The sequence below is a fragment of the Lepisosteus oculatus genome, chromosome 4, assembly GCF_040954835.1.
Source record: "Lepisosteus oculatus isolate fLepOcu1 chromosome 4, fLepOcu1.hap2, whole genome shotgun sequence".
Taxonomy (NCBI): Eukaryota; Metazoa; Chordata; class Actinopteri; order Semionotiformes; family Lepisosteidae; genus Lepisosteus; species Lepisosteus oculatus.
The window spans coordinates 44142235-44164941 of NC_090699.1; the positions used below are offsets into that span (position 1 = coordinate 44142235).

The 22707-nt window shown below is 41.2% G+C and overlaps 1 protein-coding gene across 2 annotated transcripts; it reads right to left on the reverse strand.

Annotated features, from left to right (window-relative positions):
* Nucleotides 1-969: 969 nt before the first annotated feature.
* On the reverse strand, nt 970-18970 carry morn4 (MORN repeat containing 4). 2 transcript variants are annotated; one of them, XM_006630919.3, is made up of 5 exons: nt 18862-18970; nt 17155-17233; nt 6737-6851; nt 3389-3498; nt 970-2024 (listed from the first exon to the last, which is right to left on the reverse strand). In XM_006630919.3, exons 2-5 carry the CDS (start codon nt 17219-17221, stop codon nt 1876-1878), a joined length of 441 nt encoding a protein of 146 aa, XP_006630982.1. In that variant the 5' UTR covers nt 17222-17233; nt 18862-18970; the 3' UTR covers nt 970-1875. The 2 variants fall into 2 exon arrangements, with proteins under 2 accessions (XP_006630982.1, XP_069045358.1); XM_069189257.1 differs by lacking the exon at nt 18862-18970 and adding an exon at nt 18148-18633.
* Between the last annotated feature and the right edge of the window lie 3737 nt (nt 18971-22707).

A 22707-nucleotide genomic window follows, 5' to 3' on the forward strand; every position in this document is an offset into this window, starting at 1 on the left:
AACTACAATTTTGCAGCTCAATTGTATTATGACACTTTCTCTTTTCTGTTAAAGAGAAAACGTATAAAGGCATTCATTTTTGTTTAGCATTTCGCCTTTATACACTTTAAAATACTTGCAACTACTGTACATCCATACTGTGAATGATGGTCTGTTCTCTTGGTATGAAGCATGTTGCTGAAGTACATAAGCAATGTATAATTAAACATCTTTTGAGCTTGCCAACATAAAGCACTCTTCCACATTAAGCACTACAGAACAACCGGAACATTCCCGGGTCAAAAGCGAACTCTGTTCAACGAAAGGACTACAGGAATCTTAGTTTGACTTATCGACCATCTACATTAAAAAAATCTGAAATGATTGATGAATTCAGACTATAACATCAAAACAAATTATAGGATATAATTCTCTCCTAAAGTCAATTCAAATATCTATTTTACACACTGTGTAATGCAATCCTTCAAATTTAGTTGATATTAAATTTAATTCAGTAGACTGCTTCTTCCTCTGCTGATATGGTGTATATCTTACATTCTAAAACAGGCTGGAATTATGCAATGTTTTATTACAATACATTCTTGTTTATATACATTTATGGAAATTCCTGTTAACCTACATTTTAAGTGTCTTACAGGGCAGTTATGTAATGGATTTCTGATTCAAAGTAATTAATTTACTTAATATTGTCCCTTCGTGTCACAAATATTTGGCCTATATGAGCACCCTGTATATATAAAGGCAACACTTTCGGTTTAGTTAATAATTATGGTAGTACATTTTGCATATTAGGCTAAAACAAAGAATCTTCAGTTGAGCCTGGACAAGAATTATCCATGCATTCCCCATTCCTGCATGCTTCAAAGGCCAGAGTAGAGCAGGAAATCATGAAGAGTTCCTTAACTATAAGCAAATCATATAATTTTTAAACACAATATTAAGGCAAAAGTGATACAGGTGACAATCATATTAAAATGTTCAAAGCATGTTTCTATTGCCAACATAAAACATAAAGCAAGCTATTTCAAGCCATCTCTTTTTCACAAAAAACAAACTCATGTGAAACCGATTAAAGTGGCCAAGAGCGTCCATCAGGCAAAAAATGCCCACTTACACTGTACACTGCTCGCTTTCCTGTTGACACGAAATCACGTCAGGTCAAGTGGTCCGGGTGCGAGCGGCCAGGTCCACTCTAACCCTTTTCTGACCAGGTGACAGCGATCCTTTTACTAGCCAAATCCTGGCCCGGCAAATCCAATCACACGTGCAAATGATTTCCACTCTGAGAGGTCAGACTGAACAGGAGGAGCCCCAAAGGGCACTGCAGGCACTTGGCGTTGTTCAGTTATCACACAGCTACCAGCCCCAGCACAGCGGCAGAACAAGGGAATGGCTCCAGCAGTGTGGATGTCAGCGATTGCTATACGACAATTAGGGACGGATGACAGCCCTCCTACTGCCCTTCCACCCATTCAGCGGGGTCGGGAGGCAGAGGCAGTGTGTAGAATTGCACAATCCAGTTAAGACGGCTTTCTCCTACCTCAGGACTGAGAAGGAGTCCTTGATATGACAAGGCACAGCACTGTGGTGGAATGAAAAGCTCCCTAAGAAGTAAAGCCCTGTGGAATCCCATGGCAGGCTGGGCTTGAAGCCCGCCTGCCGGCACGGAGGAAATATGAAGGATGAACTGCAGAGACGCCCAGGCCGCGGCGCCTGCATTGACCGCCGAGCGCTTATGAGACGAAGCCAGAAGCGCTGGGGGAACGAGCCCAGGCACAGCCCGAGGCGGGGGATGAAAACCAGGTAAAAGAGAGAAGGGAGCGACCCCGTCATCCATCCCTGAGGCCCTCAGGCGCCTGGGCTCCCCCGCTGCCGTCATACACACAGCCCGCGGGCCACGGCGGCCGAGCCCTGTGCCCTCTGGATCACGGCTTGGCACTTCTCTCGCCTCTGCAGCTTGTTGTTCTCGAACACACCCTCATTGCGGGGCACGCCATGGGCGCCGTCGGGGAAGGTCAGCAGCCCTGCCGCGGGTGGAGAGGAAATGCTGGCTGAACCGAGTGGCATTACAGGGCTCAAACCGCAGTGCGGGTTTTCAACCAGACAAAGGCACCCGGAAGAATCTCGCTATCGAATGCTTCTCCCTCGAGTTCAGGGTGATTTTATTGATAAATCCCTGTAGAACAGCTGAGACAAGATCTTATTTTACACTTTTAGAGGACCACAGAACTCAATATCACACACCTATAAAAATATCAACACAAACATCTCATTTTCTTTGTAATAATACTCTGGGCATTCAGCGGCTTAATTTTTAATGATTAAGAAATACAAATGTAGCTCATGTCTGAGGGGGTACTTTCAGATTGCCCAAATCAAGATCTGATCTGAAGGCACTTTAGCATTTTAGCAACTCTTAACAACCTGTAGCCTCTCTTATTATGAGGCCCTAACACCTTTCCTTGCTTAGGCAAAGAACGTGAAGGGTTCAGCGGTAAGGACACTGATTGAGATGTGACATCCGGTCAGTGTATGGAAAGAATGGTAATTCTAATTATGTGGGTGGGGCTGTATTGTAGGTTTTGTATGTAGTGTCTACTGCTACTTAGACCAGGTTTAGGATATTGTGTACAGATTTAGTCACTAGCAACAAAAAGATATTGCTGTTCTAGAATCTACCCACAGAAGAGCAGCCAGATACATTCCCAAGCTTAAAGGAATGCCCTAAACCGACAAATTAAAGAAACATTTTTAGTCTTAAACAGAGAAAACTACAATTCTACAAAACTAACAAAATAGGCCCAAGGAACGGTTTCAGAACCAACAGTGAAACAGGAACCAGGGGCCATGAATGGAAATGACATGGAAATGCATTTACAACTGAGAACGGGAGGCACTACTTTACACAAATGGTTGTGGGAGCTTGGCACAGGACATTCAGCCATGTTGTTGAAGCTGAAAAGCCATCTTATTTCATAAAAAGGCTGGATGAGATATTCGGATCCATTAGCCACTAGCTACAATATACAGTAGGCAGGATGGGTCGAATGGCCTCTTCTCATTTGTAACCTTTCTTATGTTTCTACTTGTCTTGCAAGTGTAATATATTCTCCTGGTGCCAACCTTGTGGTTTCCATCATTCTGTTGGTAGAAGGCATTTGCTATTACTGAAAGTGCAGGACTGCATCTCAAGTCAAATATTCTGTGCCTGACTGTTTTAATAAAGACTGAGTCAGATGTTATGAAATTTCAGTATTACAGCTCCTGTTACGCTCCTAGAATTTCATTGTTCCCTAGCAAAAGAAATGAAATGTGTAGGGATCTTCATAAAAACTGGCAACTATTGGAGTGAAAGAACAGCCAGGAGACAATATTTAGAGAATATTACCATATCCTTCCACACGTCCGCCTTTGAACTCCCCTTCAAACTTCATTCCATCAAATCGAGTAAAGACTCCCACTCCTTGAAACTTCCCCTGCACAAATTCTCCCTCGTATCTGCATGGGCACAGAGAAAAGGAAGATAACAATACAAACTGAATTTTTACTTTTACCTTTCTTGTCTGATAAAAAGACCAAATCCTTCTGCGGTGGTTGTTTCTTAATTATGAGATTCAGTAATAGCTCCTGTCATCACAGCTCTGGAGTCCTGGGTGTACATGTGGGATTTCTCCAGGTGTTTTGGTTTCTCCCCCCTCCCAGTAACATGCTCGCTTGATTAGTGTATCCATCAATTTTCTAACCACTTCATCAAACTCAGGGTCAGAGGGCAGCCAGAACCTATCCTGGAAAGCAACAGGAGCAAGGCAGGATACACCCTGGACAGGACGCTAGTCCATTGCGTCACAGGGCAGACAGACATAAAAACAGGTCAAATTCCTGATAACCTATCAACCTACCGGTATGCTTTTGAGGGAGAACGTACCTACTCCAGGTCAGGAAGAACTGAACACAGGTCCCCAGTGCTCCAAGGCAGCGATCCTAACCACTGCACCACCATGTTGCCTGTTGAATTAATCAGTGTCTCTAAATTGTCCCTGCATGCATGTGTGGTGAACTTGTCCCATCAACAGTGATGTCCCACCTTTACACCCTTTGCTTCAGTGTTAGGTTTTGGATTGGTTTGGCCTTCAACAGGAATACTATGCCCCTAGTAGAGTGATGGAGACATTATATAACTAAAAATGGCCCCCTGCTTCAGATGAGATGTAAAAATGTCCTGATTCTTTGTGGTCATTCAAAATCCCACAGCGTTTTTCAAAAAGATAAGTGCCCTGGTGTCCTGGCCAAAATTCCCCCACTATGGCCTCCTAATAATTACTATCTTTGAAATGGCTTCATGACTCTGTTCTCTTCCCCACTGATAGCTGATGTGTGGTGAGCATACTGACACGTTTTGGCTGCCGTTGCTTTGTGGCTATTATTATTATTACTACTACTTATTATGATTCACTGGTTACCTTCTTTCATTTGGTTTTTTAATACATTAATACATGCCCAGAGTCAGGTTAATAACTTACCACATGTGGATTCCATTTTGGCACAGCTTAAATGTTTGAGGGGTTAAATGCTTAAATGTTTGGATGCTTGACTGACTTTTTCTGTTCCTTCGTCCTGAACTTTTCCTCACCTGATCTCCATGGTCATAATCACTGCTGCTTCCACCCCAATAATTTGTTTTTCCACTTTTGTTGAAAAAAAAATGCCACCCAAAGAATATTTGTGTAAATGTTGTTTCTTTTTCCCTGCTCACCATTTTATATAGAGCCAAATAATAATGCACCAAGAATGTGACTTCTAGCACATACACATATATATATATAGCTGTTAATGCATGGGACAGTGTTACCGGTCAAATTGTGTCTGTTTATTTCAAATTACTTTTGTGTTATAGAATATATAAAGATAAGACTATGCTTCTATATAAAAAGATTGACTCATTCATGGATTTAGTTTTCTATTCTTGCTGTGGCTGTTCTACAAACGCTGTTCCCTTGGTATATAACTGCAGCTTCATATAAACCTATAATTAGCAGCTGATTGCCTTCTTCTGTCAGCAGGTAACAACTGTTAGACACCACTGAGACAGGTGGCAAGAGCTTCCTTTTACTGCACTTCTTGCAAATGCGCTCTACCAATAACATCTTGCACATAAATGCATAAAAAACACCTATTGTTTTAAGTCATCTGGCACAGAGGCTCTCAAAACTGGTCCTGGGGGACTGCTGTGTCTGCTGGTTTCATTCCAACTGGGCCCTTAATCACTGATGCCAATTGATGCGTGTAATTGATCTGCGTGCTTGTTTACACTCAGGACTTGGTTTCATAAATACCCTTCTTCAAGTATATTATTTCCAGCAATCGCAGCACACAGAACTTCACTCAGTCTCTAATTAAGAATTTGCTCCTTTATTTCTGAGTAAACAGCTCCTGATGGGAGATCAGATCATGATGAACACACATGGGTCCGAATGGCAATGGATCACACATGCCTACAGAGGGAGTGACTTTTAGACAGGCTTACAATCAGAGTTTCTTCCTTCTGGTTATGGTCACTTCCTCCATTACTGCTAACACACCTGAATACCAGCATTTCTGGAATTCAGGAACTGGCAGAGGGCTGATAGCAATTGCAAAGCCCGTACCATGTTTTAAAGGCTGAAATAGAATTTGAAAGCACTACTAAAACAGAAAATAGAGATCAGTTTGCCTGCAATTAAGAATTTGTCTGGGGCAAGAACCAGAGTACACAGCCGTGCCCAAGGACTAAAGGTGGAGCTAGCACTGGGGTTCTGTCTTCTAGTCCTGGTTTTCACTTCAGCTAAGGCTAATCACCTAACTGAAGTCTTAATTGAATGAGAAATCAATTTATTGGAATAGTTTTTGTTTCTACTCAGAATTTTGGCATTTTATTTTGCTTATGAAATGCAGTAGTTAAAAGGTGGCCTTCAACAAATTTAAGAGGTGAAAGCAATTAGGTCAAAATAGTCCTATTACTGTAAGTCAATTAAACTTTGAATGTGTAACTGTAGCTGGTGTGAGAATAAAAACCAACAGGAGCATCATCCTCCAGGACCTGGATTGGGAACCCCTGACGTTGCGGACTGGTGGAGGAGAACACTTGCCCTAGAAGACCTCTGATTAACGGAAAGGAGTGACCAATAAGAGAGAGACTCCTGAGACCACTTTCTCTCAGGGCACTAAGAAACAGCACTTTAGGATGAATGGTGTATTCCTGACACTATCAAAAAGACATGGAAAGTCCATGCAATATCTAACTGCTTCATCCAATTCAGAGTGGCGGGGACGGACGGACAGGGTTAACAAGGCAAGCGGCAGGCACACCCTGGATGGGATGTCAATGCATTACAGGGCACACACCGACACAAACACACGCACACTCACACCAGGGCCTATTTTCCCAGAAGCCAACTGACTTACCAGTATGTGTTTGGTCTGTGGGAGGAAACCCATACAAACACGGGGAGAACGTGCAAACTCCACTCAGACAGCACCCCAGGTCCAGATTTGAAGCTAGGGCCACAGCGCTGTGAGGTAGCAATGCTAACCAGCGCGACTCCACCCAGCATGGGAATTGTCCCTTCCAATTCAGCCATTTTGTGTGGGGTCACATGACGTTCAGTATCAGAGTACAAAACTGTATGGGATTAACACATTTTTAAAGAATAGATGATGTCAGTGTGTTTTTTTAAGATGATAAAGGATAAGCACTCACCTTGAACCATCAGGAAAGACTAGGACCCCACAGCCACTAAACAAGCCATTCTCAAACTGTCCTGTGTAGCTTGTCCCTTCAGAGAATTGGAGCTGTCCTAAACCATGTCTTCGACCTTCAAAAATAAAGAGATTTTTTGCTGTTACACATGTTTGCATTAGAAGCTGAAGGATTTTTTAATACTATAGAAAGGGTTTAATATACAGTATTTAAGCACTACGGAACAGAATAAAAGATAAATTAGTTCTAATTTTCTCAAATGTAAATATGACTGAGGATATTGCCAATTTACTTTAGCAGTCCATACATGTCCATTCAGGCTTCACTGTTTATCAAGCTTATTTCATACCATTCCAGTCATTCTGAAATGAAGTAACAGAGGAGGCCAGAACTAGATTATAATGCCTGTTTTTTTAACCCTGATCTAAACTGTTGAGCATAGCCACATCAATATCATGCACAAAAAGATCACTTTATTAGCCCTATACACATTCTTGCATTAGGAATTAGTCTTTTTGCATAATCCAGTTTGCTCACCATGAGACACACAGAAGGGGAGAGAGAAGCTTGGGGTCAGAGCACAGGGGCAGCCATTTATATAGCACCCCTGGAGCAGCTGAGGTTAAGGGACTTGCTCAGGAGCCCAACAGAGTAGGATTCCTCTGCCAGCCATGGGATTTGAACCAGCAACCTTCCAGCCACAGGCACAGATCCTTAGCCACAGAGCCACCGATAGTCACACATTTCAGCTAAGAATAGAAATTGCTGTTCCTAATATTTTTCACTTTTTCCACTGTCAATTGACTGCACATTAATACTACCATTTGTATGTTTTATCTTAGGCACTGCATTCATTGAACTCTTCATATGATTACACATAAAGTGCAGAAAACAGAATTTAATAGCTGTAACTCAAGAGATTGCAAAGAAATAGCTAATTTACAAACAAATAAAAAAGCTACAAAATGGAGATAATATCAGATGCATTAAAGATTAACACAGCAAACTAAGCGTTTATTGTGGAAAGTAAAATTTGACTAAAGGCATTTCTAAGGATAAATATTTAAATCTGCATTGTATAAAATTTCACTTATGAACCAACAGATACATCAACAACACGCTTAAGAACAGGGGGAAAGAGACATAAAATTGGAAAACATCTCACAGTTCTTGGCTAATTATGGGTTAAATGGAATATTCGTAAGTAGACTCCTCCAGATGGAAAAGACAGATTGTTGGATATGGATATGTACACTAACGAAGTTGAAAAGGAAATGGTTGTGGAACTAAAAAGAAAAAAAGTGTCAGTTTAACCAGGGAAGATGAACAAGTTGTTGATGGATGATGATTTTAGTGCACAGTAAGTAAGAACAGCTATTAAAGGTTCTGGGATAGTAATGATCACAGATCACTACATCAAATTCCCTAAAATGTGAATTAGCTAACACCAATAGACAGACTGGATGGAAATTCACAGTTAACATCCAATATAATATATATAAAGAAATCCCCTATATAAACATTTGGAAAAAGAATTGTAATACAAAATCACAAACCTTCAGAAAGATTTTATTTCCCATGGGTGTTAAATCATTATGTCCAGGTTTTGGAAGCTTACCAAATAGCAAGAGATAAAAAACAAACTGGTAAGCTCCAGTGTTGAAAGGAGTGATAGTGCTTATAAAAAGTCCACACCCCCTTTAACTTTTTCCACATTGTGTTGTATCAGAGCTTCAGAGTTTCATGCATTTGAATGAGGATTTTTTTCCTCTTATCTACACTCCATACTCCACACTTTAAAGGGGAAAAGGTTTTTATTGCAAAAAAAAATCTACATTAAAAAACTGAAATATTATAATTGAGTAAGTCCCCACCTCCATGGGTTAAGACTTGATGTGTGCTCTTTTGGCAGCAGTTACATGGTGTGTCTGTTGAGATGGGTCTCTACCAAGTTTGCACTCCTAGATTTGGCAAGATTTGACCATTCTTCTTTACAAAACCACTGAAGCTTATTCAAGTTCCATTCTTCAAGCCAGCCAGAATTTTTTTAGGTTTTTTTTTTTAGGATTTAGGTTGGGGTTCTGACTGGGCCACTCAGGAACATTTATCTTTTTGTTTCTTAAACAGGAGTGGGGCAATCTTTGTGAGCTCTGGGTTGTGGTCATGCTGAAAGATTAACTCGGTTTGCACCAAATGTAATGCTTTGCATTAAGGCTAAAATTATCCATTTTAGTTATTATCAGACAACAAAACATTTGGCAAGTATCACTTAAATGCTCTGTCACTGTTTTCCTTGAATAATGGCTTCCTTTTTGTCCTCCTGTCATACAGACCAGATCGTTGAGTTCTTCGGATATTGTTGTCACATGCATTCTTTAACCAGTCTCGGCCATAAAAAGCTGTAGCTCTTTTAAAGCTATTTTCCACTGATAAGTCTCTTTCCTGCTCAGTAAATCAGTTTGGAGGGACTATCTGATCTAGGCATGGTCTTGGCTGTATACACAATACACCTTCCACTTATTCATAATGGCCTTAACCATATTCCTAGGGATATTCAAGGTCTTTGAATTATTTTACACCCATTCCCTGATCTGTGATCGCTACTCCTCCTCTTAAGGGTGCTCCAGCCCTTCCTTGTTTTCTCCCTTTACCTGCACCTGTTTCTGATTTCCATTCCCCCTTAAAAGCCAGACGCAGACATCACCCCAGGTTCCTTATTGAATCCCGCTTCGTGAGAGCCTGGGGTCTTGCTGCGTCTGGCTCCGTTATGCTTTTAACTTTCTGTTCCTGATTCCCCTCCCTTTGATGGTCCCGACCCGGTTCATGGTTTTATTTCCTGGATGGATCCCCTGGTTTTGGACACTACCTTCTGTCTTGGATTACCCATTTGGATTTCCTCTTGGATCGTTCGCCCCGGACTCACTCCCCCTGGACACCTGCACCCCTTGGACACGCCCCCGTCTCCATACCCTCTCCTGCATGACTTTTTCCCCAGTGTTTCTTCACAATTCTGGATCGTGTCGTCTGCATAGGGCCCGGAAAGAACTGTTCGTGACACGTGTGGCTTTCCACAACTCTTCTTCTGAGAGGTTTTTGGTCTTCAAAGTTGGTATTTGCTTTGAAATGCAATATGCAGTAGAGGGAAACTACTGCAGGAAGTGCTGAATTTATCCCAAAACTCTTCTCATTAGTGCAATTTAAAACAGGCAGAGGCCAATTTCCTTGGTGTGAGGTTTTGAAGACAATTGGTTATACCCGACCTATTTTAGGAGTGTGAGCACTTAGCCAGCCAAGCAATTTCAGTTTTTATTTCTAATCAATAAAAAAAAATCTAGGGTTTCCTTTACTTGAGAGTAATGTGGATATACAGTAAATGAAAATATATATACTGTTTTAACACATTTTAATTCCAGGGAATAAAACAACAAAAAGTGAAAATTCTGAATGGGGGGTGTATATTTCTTAAGAAATTTTTTAAACATAATGGTTACACAATCTAAACTGGGAATACCAAACACTACAAAATGGGAGGAACAATTAATTTGACAATTAGAAGAGCTTTAAAACAATTTTGGCTTTTTTGATATAACTTTTTAAGGCATGGGTACAAGAAGAATGTCAACAAGGTCGACAGGCGTGTTGAAGATGACATTTGATTAACTTCAGTTGAAGTTTTTAGGTACTGTGCAATTGTAACATGAAAGAGGTTTAATTTAAAATGGACTTCTGCTGCAAAGCATAGAACAGCCCCCCCCCAAGCACATCCAACACATGCTGAAGACACTAGGATTCCAGAAACCCAGGCAGACCAAGGGGAGGCACATCCTGAAAATGAGGGAAACACTACACAAGAGTGTAACCTAAAATAAAAAATAAAATAAAAAACATCCATCCACCCATTTCCTAACTGTTTTATCCAATACAGGATTGCAAGGGGAAGGGAGCCTATCCCAGCAAGTAATGAGCACAAGGTAGGATACACCCTGGGCGGGACACTGGTCCATCGCAGGGCACACACAGACACAGACACACATTGACACCAGGGCCAATGTTCTCAGATTCCAATTAACCTACCAGTGTTTGGACTATGCAAGAAACCACCCACCTGGAGGAAAACCACATGAACATGGTGTGAACATACAAACTCCATACAGACATATCCCCAGGTCTGGAATTAAACCAGAGCCCCAGTGCCATGCAAAACACTGTGTCACCAAGCTTCCTCAATATAAACTCACTGATAGAAAGACCAGTTCATGGAGTCACACCCATCCCTGCAAACTGTAAACTCTTTACTTGTAAATTTAAATGAGAAATAAATACAAATCCTTTCTAATGCAAAAAAGCTGGAAAAGTAATTTCCTAAGCATCCAGCTGCAGTTTCAAAAGAGGAACGCATTTAGGTGATATTTTGGCTCACAAAAAAAAGTCAAAGAATAACTAAAGGATTCAGCGAATGCAGGAAAAGATAAAAATATAATTATGGGGAGGCAGGAACTGCTTTCTGAAAGAGAATCAGCTTCCAGTGAAAAGAAATAATTAAAATAATTATTGAACCCGCAATATAGCTCTTGACATCTCAAGGATGTGACTTGCCTAACTTAAAATCTGTAGTGTTACAACAAAGTTAAACAATGTGACATATAGAAAAGGCAAAAATTCTAGGTGGATTAAACAAAATTATACAAGGGGAAATTATCCAATTATAAAAAGGGAAAAATGTGAACTAAATACATACAACATAAGCCAAATTAAGATCAAACCCAGCGTTTTATTAGATTAAATACTTTTCATCTGAGCTAAACTTAGAGCCTGAACAATACAGTACATTACTGTAGTTTCAACTTTAAACATATCTATAAAACAGTAATGAAGACAATGTCTTTACCTATAGAATTATCTCAAGTCACTTCAATAAGATTAAACTACAGGTCTGAAATTGAACTATAATAGACAATTATCCTAACGTCCAATAAATTATGATATAAATGCTATATCATATAAATAAGTCATAATGAAACATACGAAAGTTGACTCTGAAAGGATATTCAGAGTCATTCTTTGACTTCTCCAGTGCCTTTAACACCATCCATCCACCTTTACTGAGAGATAAGCTAAGGGCGGCGCAGGTGGACACTCCCCTGGTGTCCTGGATTATAGACTATCTGACCTGCAGGCCACAGTATGTACAGCTACAGAGCTGTGTGTCCGAACAGGTTGTTAGCAGTACTGGGGCTCCACAGGGTACTGTCCTTGCTCCATTCCTGTTCACCTTTTACACCTCTGATTTTAGGTTCAACTTTGAGACATGTCATCTGCAGAACTTTTCGGATGACTGCAATTGTGGGGTGTATAAGAGAGGGGAGGGAGGAGGAATATAGGAACTTGATTACCAACTTTGTGGAGTGGTGTCATCTTAACCATCTCCAGCTTAACACCAGCAAGACCAAAGAAATGATCTTGGACTTCCGAAGGAATAAGTCTCCGCTGAACCCTGTTTCCATCCAGGGTGAGGACATAGACGGGGTACAGTCCTACAAGTACTTAGGGGTACACCTGGATGATAAGATGGAATGGTCTGGTAACACTGACGCCCTGTACAAGAAAGGTCAGAGCCGACTCTATTTTCTTAGGCGGCTCAGGTGTGTGTGGAACACTGCTACACATTTTTTATGAATCAGTGGTGGCGGCGGCCATCTTCTATGCTGTTGTGTGCTGGGGCAGCAGCATCATGACAAAAGATGCAAATAAACTTATCAAGAAGGCTGGCTCTGTGTTGGGGATGAGCCTTGACCCCATGGAGGTGGTGGCTCAGAGGAGAATGCTGACCAAGCTCACAGCCATCATGAACAACACCTCTCATCCGCTTCATGGGACTGTTACTGGGCAGCGGAGCACATTTACCAATAGACTGCTCCAGGTACGGTGTTCAAGGGAACGTTTCCGCAGGTCTTTCCTCCCGGTGGCTGTCAGGGTGTATAACGCTGCCCTAGGCTAGGACTGTTAGCCCTTCATTTGCTCGTCTATGGACAGCATGTTTACTCCATTGTACTTTTTGGACAATCAGTCTGTATAAACCTATGCACATTTTGCACATATTCTATTGTTTTTACAGTGACTATTATCAGCACATTTTGCACACACCTATGTATTTTTTTTATTTATTTATGTCATATTTATTTTGTTGTCTTTTGTTTTAGAACTATTCTGATGTCTTTTTGCTTGTCTTGGGCTGGACTGCTGTAACACATCAATTTCCCTTCGGGATTAATAAAGAATTTTCTATCTATCTATATTCATCTTGTATTTAAAGCCAACAAAACCAGGGCTACCCAGCTTTGGTCCTGGGGTACCCCTTTGTCTGTTAAAATAAACATTTATTTACAAACTGAACTCTAATATATTGTTTCAAATGCAGAAGTTAATGCGGTCTCTTCTCCACTTGCTTGTTAGGAGCTCCCTTATGTCCAAACAGCTCTAAATACATAGTTTATGGCGAGTACACACAGCTGGGAATACAGGATAGACACTGTATCAAACTCTCCCAGGATGAGTATTTTTTTCCATTCTCCAAAGGCCCAGTTGGTTACGTTTCAGCCTTCTTCTTAGACATTAAAGCTCTTTTATCTTAAAATAACAGCCTTCTGTTTAAATAATTGAACTTGCACTGGAATTAAAGGCTCTGCTGGAACAAGAACAGAACCTGGTGAGCCAGGAACACGAAGATCAGGAACTAAGACCCAAAAGACAGTTCACTCCCTGACCAACATATTTGGAACTCTTACACAATAATAATACACAATAATAATAATAATGTGCAGAACCTAAATGAAGTGTGTGCAGCCTAGTCCCAGCTGTCTTTTTCTGAAGAATTACTTCTAGTGAGGCTGTGACAAAGGTAATGGTGTATGGGGTCACATGTTCCAGTGATTCTTCATTTTTAGTAGGATTGAGAAGTGGCCTGGGAAGGTAAAGTCTGTCTTGTGCTCCTCAAAGCAACCCTATGCCACAGTGAGAGCCTGTTCATCTGACTGGGGCTCCTAATAGTTTAGAGAGATGTTGCAGGTACACTATCACAGGTTTGCAACATCTGGAAACGATCAATCAATAGCCATCCTAAGTCGAAAGTGCTCACATGAGGGTGAAGAGTAATACCACTCAAGACACTAGTAATGGTGTGGTCCTTTCTTAGCAACAAGACAAACCTGGCACAGATCACCTGAGTGAGCTCAGCAGGGATCCTTGTGTTAGAAAAACAACCAAGTCCTGAAGGTACTATGGGGCCATTTGGCAGTGTTGGACGAGTCTGTCCCTTTGCATTTCTTGTGGGTTACAGGTCCTGGGGTTTTGTCAAGGCAAGTGTGAGCTGTATATTCTTCCTCTGGAGATGGCCAGTAATGGTAAGGATGGGCACTGTGCTGTCAACTTGGAAAACTCAATCTACCCCCACAGTGGAACAGAGCTCAATATGATGGTTGATGACACCGTCTTTGTAATACACTTGAACTTGAGAGATGCAAAGATCAATTCACCTGCCGATATGTTGCAATCCTGCCCCCTTCATGCGAATCCCACATGATGTCATATTCTAGCATGCCCAGCTGATCTAAAAGGTCTGTTGTGAGTGATCTGACTCATCAGAGATGATCATGTGTGATGTGGTGTCAACCACAGTGGTCTTACTCTACTGCCACTGTCACTGCTCATGTTTTGCGTTGTGGTTGTGCTGCATGGGTGACACATTTGGCACCCTGGAAACAGACGCATTGGCAGATCTACTAATTGAGTCAGATAACTCTTTCCACCTGACAGGTGGTTGACACTTCATCCATCCATAGAAAATGGAACTTCATATTTTGATCATATTTCAGCACCTGGAAATGTTGCCACTTAGCAAGAAAAACACTGTGATAGGAAACATTCAACTGTACCTGTATATTTCCATTCTGGAAGTACATCCCAGTTATTTTCTTTTAGTTTTCAAATTTTCCATTTAAATCATATAGCCTATTCCACACATTTGTCAGAAGCAATTATAGTGATGCCATTTCCTTTCTATAACGCTTACAAATGTCATGAACAGGAAAAAAAATCACCTGCTCAAATCAAATCTCATCATTTTCACCAAGTTTTCTAACGGTGGGGGGGCACCCAGTCCTGCTGTTACATAACTGAACATAACTGGTCTAAAAATAGGATTAATATGAGCTCTTCTCTTAACTCAACTCTTAAACATGTTGGAGGTTACCATTTACAGTACCTATTGCTTTTTGTACAGAACTAAACATCTCTAACTCTACGGGAAAAAAGAAAAACATTTACAGGGCTCCAAATCTAGTCCCCCGTTAGTTCAATGAAGGAAGGAGCTCAGCTGGATCGAAAACCCGGAGGCCAGGACTGGGAATCCCAGCAATGGTGGATTGAAAGGTATGTGTTCAGGTAAGAGGTAACATGGATTGACAGGATAAGCTGACACAGAGACATCCCTGTACACAGCATTGTGCGAGAGGGGCTTGATGGTAAAAAAAAAATTCTCTCCTAGCTAAATTAGGTTTACCATCTGTTAGTATTTAGGATTGTAACCCTTTCCCTGATCTGAAACCTCTTTAGAAGGGATTTTGTTTAGCTCAAAAATCAGCTCCTGAAAGGAATGTCAGGAATGTAAGGGCCTGTTTTCAATACAATCCAGGACACCAGCTCAGCTTTGCGGCAATCTTCCTGATCCCAGCAAGGTGAGGTACTGCACTTTTTGCACTATGTCCTGTCTTGGCTGTATTTTAATGTCTATTGTCTGAATTTATTGTCCATGTCTGTTCGTCATTTGTGATTTTTTTTCCCTTTCTCTAATGTTACTGGGTACAGCTGAATGAGTAAGCATTCCAATACACTTGTATATGGCAAATAAAGAAATCTTGAAATCTTGAAACTGGCTGATTTCTTAAAGTCCTTAGCTGCTCTCTATAGATTCCAACATGCATACACTGACAGCAAACTATGTATCCCTAATACTACTAAAAATATAAACACCAGAAACAACAAGTATGTAATAATATCAAAAGGGCATTTCATATTAAAGAACTAATCCCGAGGCCAATGTTAAAATGCAGCTTATATCTACTACATTTTAACCAGATCAAATTATTTTGTGAATATTAAGTGTTCTTAGAAGTAACTTTATTTTTATTAGTTATATCTTCTGTCATAACACCATTTTACACAGAAGAATCTGACTGAAGTGATTCTGGAAACCTTTCCAGTCCCTGCAGAAACCCTTGCACAGTGACATCAGGTTAGTCATGTTGTGTGACGTCAAGGTTTACCAGCTAATTAGGATTTAGCTTATTTCAAGGAGCTTTTGTTGTCAGTCCCTGTCCTTGAAAGCAAGAACACTAAGTACAGACAATACTAAGTTGCTACCCACAGCTAACACTGCAGCATGCACAAATCTGGGAAAGATCAGAACATACGCTGCATTGGACAGCCAGGAAATTCAAATTCCATGTCGCCTGCATTTTCTAACATTTAAGAGCACGTGCTCTTTGTTAGGTGTTGTCTGTTACAAAGAAACTCATGACATGAAGCACTTACTTCTCCCCAGCTTTGTTCTAATGGAAACACGATGCTTTTACAAACACACAAGTAAAGGCTGCCTCAGAGCGCCTGTTCCTATTCTGTTATGAATAAAGGGCAGATTACCCTTGACTGGTGAGAAGGCACAGTGACTGATGGAGCTTGACTGAAGCTAGAAGAAAGATGATTGTAAGGACTGATTTAAACTGTGAGTTATGTAAGTATCTGCTTCCAACAAGAGGCTGTTATCTTTGAAGGCTCTGTTAGGGTACGTTATTTAAGCTTTTGGGCAATGTTTTCCATCTGACAGAAAAAAAGCACATTTTACTTAGCAATCTCTAAGATCTGCAGTTACGTTCAACTTCAGGAACATGTTCTTTAAGCAGTTTTGACCACGCTCGGTTTCATGCCAACCACAAATGAACCCAATTATTCTTCTCTGTGTGAATGACAGAGAGTCCAGCACAAGAGCCCCGGTTTCTAATTCTAATAATGTTGCTATCTGTGTGGAGTTTGCATGTTCTTCTTGAGTTTTTTTTTCCCCCATGGGTTACCTCCCGTGGTTCAAAGACATAATGGTGGGTGGAAATTGACCTTGGTGTGCGTGTGTGTCTGTGTCTGCCTTGTGCCGATTTGTCATGCGGTGCAGGATGTCCTCTGCCTGTCTTGCGGGGTCAGGCTAAACCCTGGATTGGATTTAGCAGTTCGAAAATGGCTGAATGGATAAAGCATAGGGATGGGCCAAGCGAAGTAATTGCAGTTCAGACCCGGGAGCCTCTGTCCTCAAACGGAGGACGAAGACATCACCCATCCTAGACCGCCTTTCTAAAACATTTAAAGCCACCTGCCTTCTTTCCACTCGCCGTGATATTCCTCTCCGCTGGAGTAGGTGAAGGATCCTCTGGTCAGGGTCATGTCGCAGACTGCCTGTGGGGGCACACAGCAGCCAGCAGAAGAGGTTGAGTCTCAGAGACACGACGACCAGAGAAAGAACAGCTCACCCCCTCAAAGACTAGAAGCAGAGCTCTCAATTCTGAGTGGCCACACATCATATTTTCACAGGTCCTGCCACTGGCATTAGTGGGGGAGGGGGGGGCACGAATGTTAAAAATAAAGATCACTTTGCACATTTGTTTTTTTCTTTAACACGCATATTAGGAATTGCACATGCAGAAATCAAAAGAGATAGTCCTTAATCCTTTATTCAACCAAAGAAGTAAAAAAAAAGAGACGCTCTCGTCTATAATAAGGAGCCGGTGATCCATTTACGCAGTGGGGCTCTTGCACGAGCAATGTGATCAATTCACCTCATTCAAGTGAATAACACCAGTGTCCTGTTTGGGTTCAAAACCTGCAGCACTCCAGTCTGGAGTCCGGAGCCCTAATCACAAGTCCACGCTGCTGTCTAAAAAGGCTGCCCCCTGAGAGAATGGACACAGGAACTCAAAGCACTGGTGGCAACAGCTCTATGAAACTGCTCCACCACCACACCATGTCTGCGCTACATTTGTGCTGCTTGAGGAGGGAGAAGTGGGAGTCATTGTGGCACTGTTTGAAACCAGTACAGTTTCACTAAGATGGTGACAAAAGTACTAAGGACCATGCAGGGAGAACTCTAGGAAGGAATAATTTTAACTCCCTGAGGGGCCAGAAGATTAAACATACAGTACCAGCCTCAGAGAATCACAATTGTCAGTACCTTAATGTCTGTCACAAACCGGTACCACTGTCTCATCCATATACACATCAGTGCCTTAAAACAAACTCTGTGTGAGAGGAAAACAAACATATTTTCACGCTGGTACTGTATTGGGTACCATTAATCTTTTGCTGTTACAGACCAGAGAAGAACATAGGAACAGGTTTTCCTCCGATGACTCTGATGCTGCTTCCTGACGGCTGCTTTGTCTCTGAAGTCTTCCAAGCGGTCAAAGATCAGGTCTGTGAAACAACTCCCAGAGCGCTTCTGTGGGTAGCGGAGCTGCGCTGCTGCAATTGCGTTCTTGTTAAGGAACGTTACAGATTAAAATAAGAGCAATAAGAATAAACTAGTCTCGGTCATGAAGGATGCGATGCCTTCTTATTTCAACTTTAAACCGTGACTCGGGACTGTTCATGTTGATTTCACCATTAAATCGAGCGCAAATTATACTGCACCCCATTTTGCATGAGAAGCACAGCTCAGTCAAATGAATAGAGAAATCGAGTGATGTAAAGCCGAAGCAATGTAGGCATAATGGAATAAATTATTTAAGCAGGTGAATAGCTGTTCTTTCGTCTATAGTGCTATTATTGTTGGTTAAAAGATACTGACAGCTCCAGACTTAATAACCTCCGTATACGAAATGGTTACTCCTGGCATTCAGTGCACGTTTTTGTTGTATATCCCTTGAAATGTTACCACAGTAACGCAACAAAGTCATTTCCCTACGTGTCGCCGGCATATCACTTACAGTAACAGTACTAATAAACTACTTCAGCAAATTTAAACACACAGCTGCAAGATGATCCAACTGACCGTCGTTACTGCGTGATAAGATAAACAAATTATTTACCTGTTTTATGATCTTGGGACTTCAGAAGCACATAAATCCACCAATTTTATATTTACAATTCAGGCAATGGTGCAATATAACTGCTATACAGTACACCCTGTGACGAAAATTAGGCTCTCCTGACCCCGCCCCCTCTAGCGGCGAGGCTTCACGCTCTTCCTAAAGTCTCACTGTCCCATTGTCCGTTTTGCGTTACTTTGCATTTAAAGCGAATCCTGATTGGCTGGATTGTTTCCTTCTGAGGTCTGATAGCTGACATTTTTGTTAGGGGCATCACACAGCCGTGCCTGTGGATTTAATTAATAGGGATATGTTTGGTCGTGGCTTTTGCGCAGAGGCATTAATTATGGGATTCGTTTTTAATTACGTTGTGAAACTTTATATATCTATCTAGTGATTAGATATTTCTTTATTTTCATTCAGGTTAAGCAACCGCTAAACATTCAGTTGGCGTATGGCAGTTTTGCAAGGTTCTCTGAAAACGTTTCAGGTATATATATATATTAAATTAACTAAATTCATTCAGTATGCTGTATGAATTTAGCACAGAGTCGGATGTATTTTCATCTACAGATGTCTTTTTTTTAGTGACGAAATGAGTACTTTCGATTTCTGCATACCCCGATTTCTTCTGCCTTACAGATGTAGTTAGTTTGTAATCTAGCTGCTCCACAAAGGTCAGGACTCACCGCCTCTCTGCTTCCGCAGGAGTGAATACAATAAATGTCTTCTATCTCATCAAGATGCACCTACATTACAACCGCGGTAGCACCCAAGCTTTTATCACTTGAACTACTTCAGATCTTCGAATGATATATGGACGTGTGAAGGGTTGCATACAGCCATAAAGTAAAGCAAACGGTAAAGTATGGGAGAATTATACTGTGGGTCGCACAGACGTAGTAAATCCGCAAGGAGAAGATTGCAGAATTGTAGCTTTGGTATTTACAGTAGGCAAAGCACAGAAGCGGTCAAAGGCAAACGCGCTACTTGGATGCATAGCAAAGAGTGACATACTGTACTGTATTAGATAGCTGGGAGTTACCTGTGCCTGGAAGAGATTTTCAATGCAAATGCAGTGCCCTACCTGGAATCTGAAATCAGAACCTTGCAGTTATGAGCCTGGATCCCTAACCACTCCTGCACATGCTGTCTGATTTTTATTTTAATATAAATTTAAAATGAAACACCAAATAGATATACTGAATTTCCTTGTACATTTCACTTATCATTTACTTCATGACTTAATGTGCTGAATGGGTCTTACTTAAACTTGAACTTGAACTTGAACTTTATTGCCATATGTAACCGGTACTGGTACAATGGAATTCTTACTTACAGAAAGTCTCTCGATTGTAAAACAAGTGTAAAAAAACAAAACAAGTGCAAACAGTGCATCAAGACAATGTACAAACAAACAATAGACAATGTGCAAGTAAACATGCAGGCAGTTTGAATGTAAACAATACAGACGTGTAAACAATGACTGGAGACGTACAATAAATAAATTACAATGAGGTAGATGGTGATGGGTGTGGTCCGAGGGGGATGGCTAAATGTGTTCGCCAGTCTCACTGCTTGTGGATAGAAGCTATTGAAGAATCTAGTGGTAAGTGTCCGTATGCTCTTATATCTCTTGCCTGAGGGCAGTGGGGTGAAGAGCTCATGCCCAGGGTGGTGACTGTCCTCTGTGATGGCCAGAATTCTACCACGGCAGCGGTCCTCATAGAGCTGTTTAATCTCGGTGAGACCGCAGCCGATGATCTTCTGGGCCATATTGACCATTCTCTGCAGTGCCTTTCTTTCTCGCGAAGAGGTGTTGCCATACCACACGGTGATCCCGTTGGTGAGGACGCTCTCGATAGTGCAGCGGTAGAAGTTCACCAACACATGTATTGGCATCCCCCATCGCTTGAGGCGCCTCAAGAAATAAAGGCGCTGCTGAGCCTTCTTCATGATAGAGTCAGTGTTCACAGTCCAGGTTAGATCTTTAGAGATGTGAATTCCCAAAAACCTAAAGCTGGTGACTGTTTCCACTTCCGTTCCATCAATACTGAGTGGGCTGTGAGTGTGTGGCCTTTGTAATACTTACAAAGTATTACAAAGCCGAATAGTGTTTTTTAGTAAAATATATGCATTTAGACCACTAGATTGAGTTAGGTTGAAAGGGAGATAAATGTGTGTTGTTCAATGCTCTAAAGTCCATCGCCTGTTCTTTCTGTGGTCTTGGTTTACAAACATCAAAAGTTTTTTTCACAGGCTGTTTTTGCTTATAATAGCAAGGGTGATCTCAAAATAAACTGAGATCCAAGAAGCACAACTGTACTGCTGCACAGGGATCAAAATGAGGTGTAGATATTGCAAAGGGCATAGTAAGAAGCAAATCTTACATTATCAGGGAAATCTTTTTTAACAACTGTACTGACATGTTTTAAAACAGACATTGCAGTGGAAGATTCATATTTGTCATCAATGGGTTTACTGTGAAAGTCACAGGCTGGTAGCATGTGTGCACACTGCTGGAAGCAATACAGGGTGTATATCTAAAGCACATATGACACACTAGGTTACAGATGCTGTCTTATAGGACTCTGTCCCTTTCCTCTCCTACAGTCTGGACAAGCAGGTGTCTGTTCACTGATCTCTGAGTCCTAGATGCCTCATGTCAGCTCATCCCACAGCTGCTCAATAAGTCCCAAGTCTAACGACTAGGGTATCCTTGTTGTGGCTCGTCTTGCAAGGAAGCTGTTGTTTGACAAAGAGAATATTATCGTGCTGGACTTTGTCACATCAGCTGCATGAGAGAAGGCAGTGAGGTCATGAAGTTCCCTGTGAACAGGTTGCATTCCATTGCTACAAGTGGAGATCTGTAGGGAAAGGAGTTTCCAACCCAGACCATCACACTTGAACCAAACCATCAGCCCATTGACAATAAAAGGTTGCGCATTGTTCTACACATGTATCACCCCTGTCAAGTCCACCTCAGGTGACTTAGTCCAGTCTCTAGCATACTGATGGCATGAAGGCATTAATCTCTTAAATTCAGAATATTAGTTCCTTTTGACATCTCTGTTCTTGAGTTTCACTGGACTTGACATTCAACAAGTTAAGCCACCTTTATGCCTGTTCAATGCCCACTAATGAGGTGATTCAGTGCTCATGCAACAGTAGATGTCACTCTAGCATATCAAGATCGAGTGATCTATTAATCAAAATGGTGCAAAAACATTAAGTTTGTCTAAAAACAAATAGAAATAAGTAATGAATTAATTTTGATAGGCAGTTTAGTGTATGAACCTTTTCCTCCAATAAACCTCTAGCAAGACATCATGGAAACTGTCTTCAACCCACAGTTTTTGTTAATGTTAATATAGTTCAATTCTATATGTGTGTAGATTTTACGTCGCCAAGTTTAGTACCCATGGTGCATTTTCATTAATCAGGATACTTAATCTTTTTGCACTGCCGTTTTATCCGATGTTCATATATAAGGATTCCTTATATATGAAAGTTTTTCACTTTAACTCCCATCTAATACAGTTTATAGAGTGTAGAGGGTTTTGATTTAAAGCGCTCCGTTATATTGAAAATGCGCTGTTTAGTAAGCGGCAATGGGTTGAATGAAATTCGTACAGTAGTACTTTATTAAAGTTACGATTGTAGTAATTTATGGAGAGCCATAAAAATATAACATGAGTTTCCTAAAAGCCAAATTCGGGCTTGAGGAATTAATCTATTAAAAATGACCACAATGCGGTCTCATCAAATTCAAGTAACACTCGCACCGCTACATTGTAATTGCCCTTGACAGTGTCCCAGAATCTCCTCCGACGGGACAGGGATCCC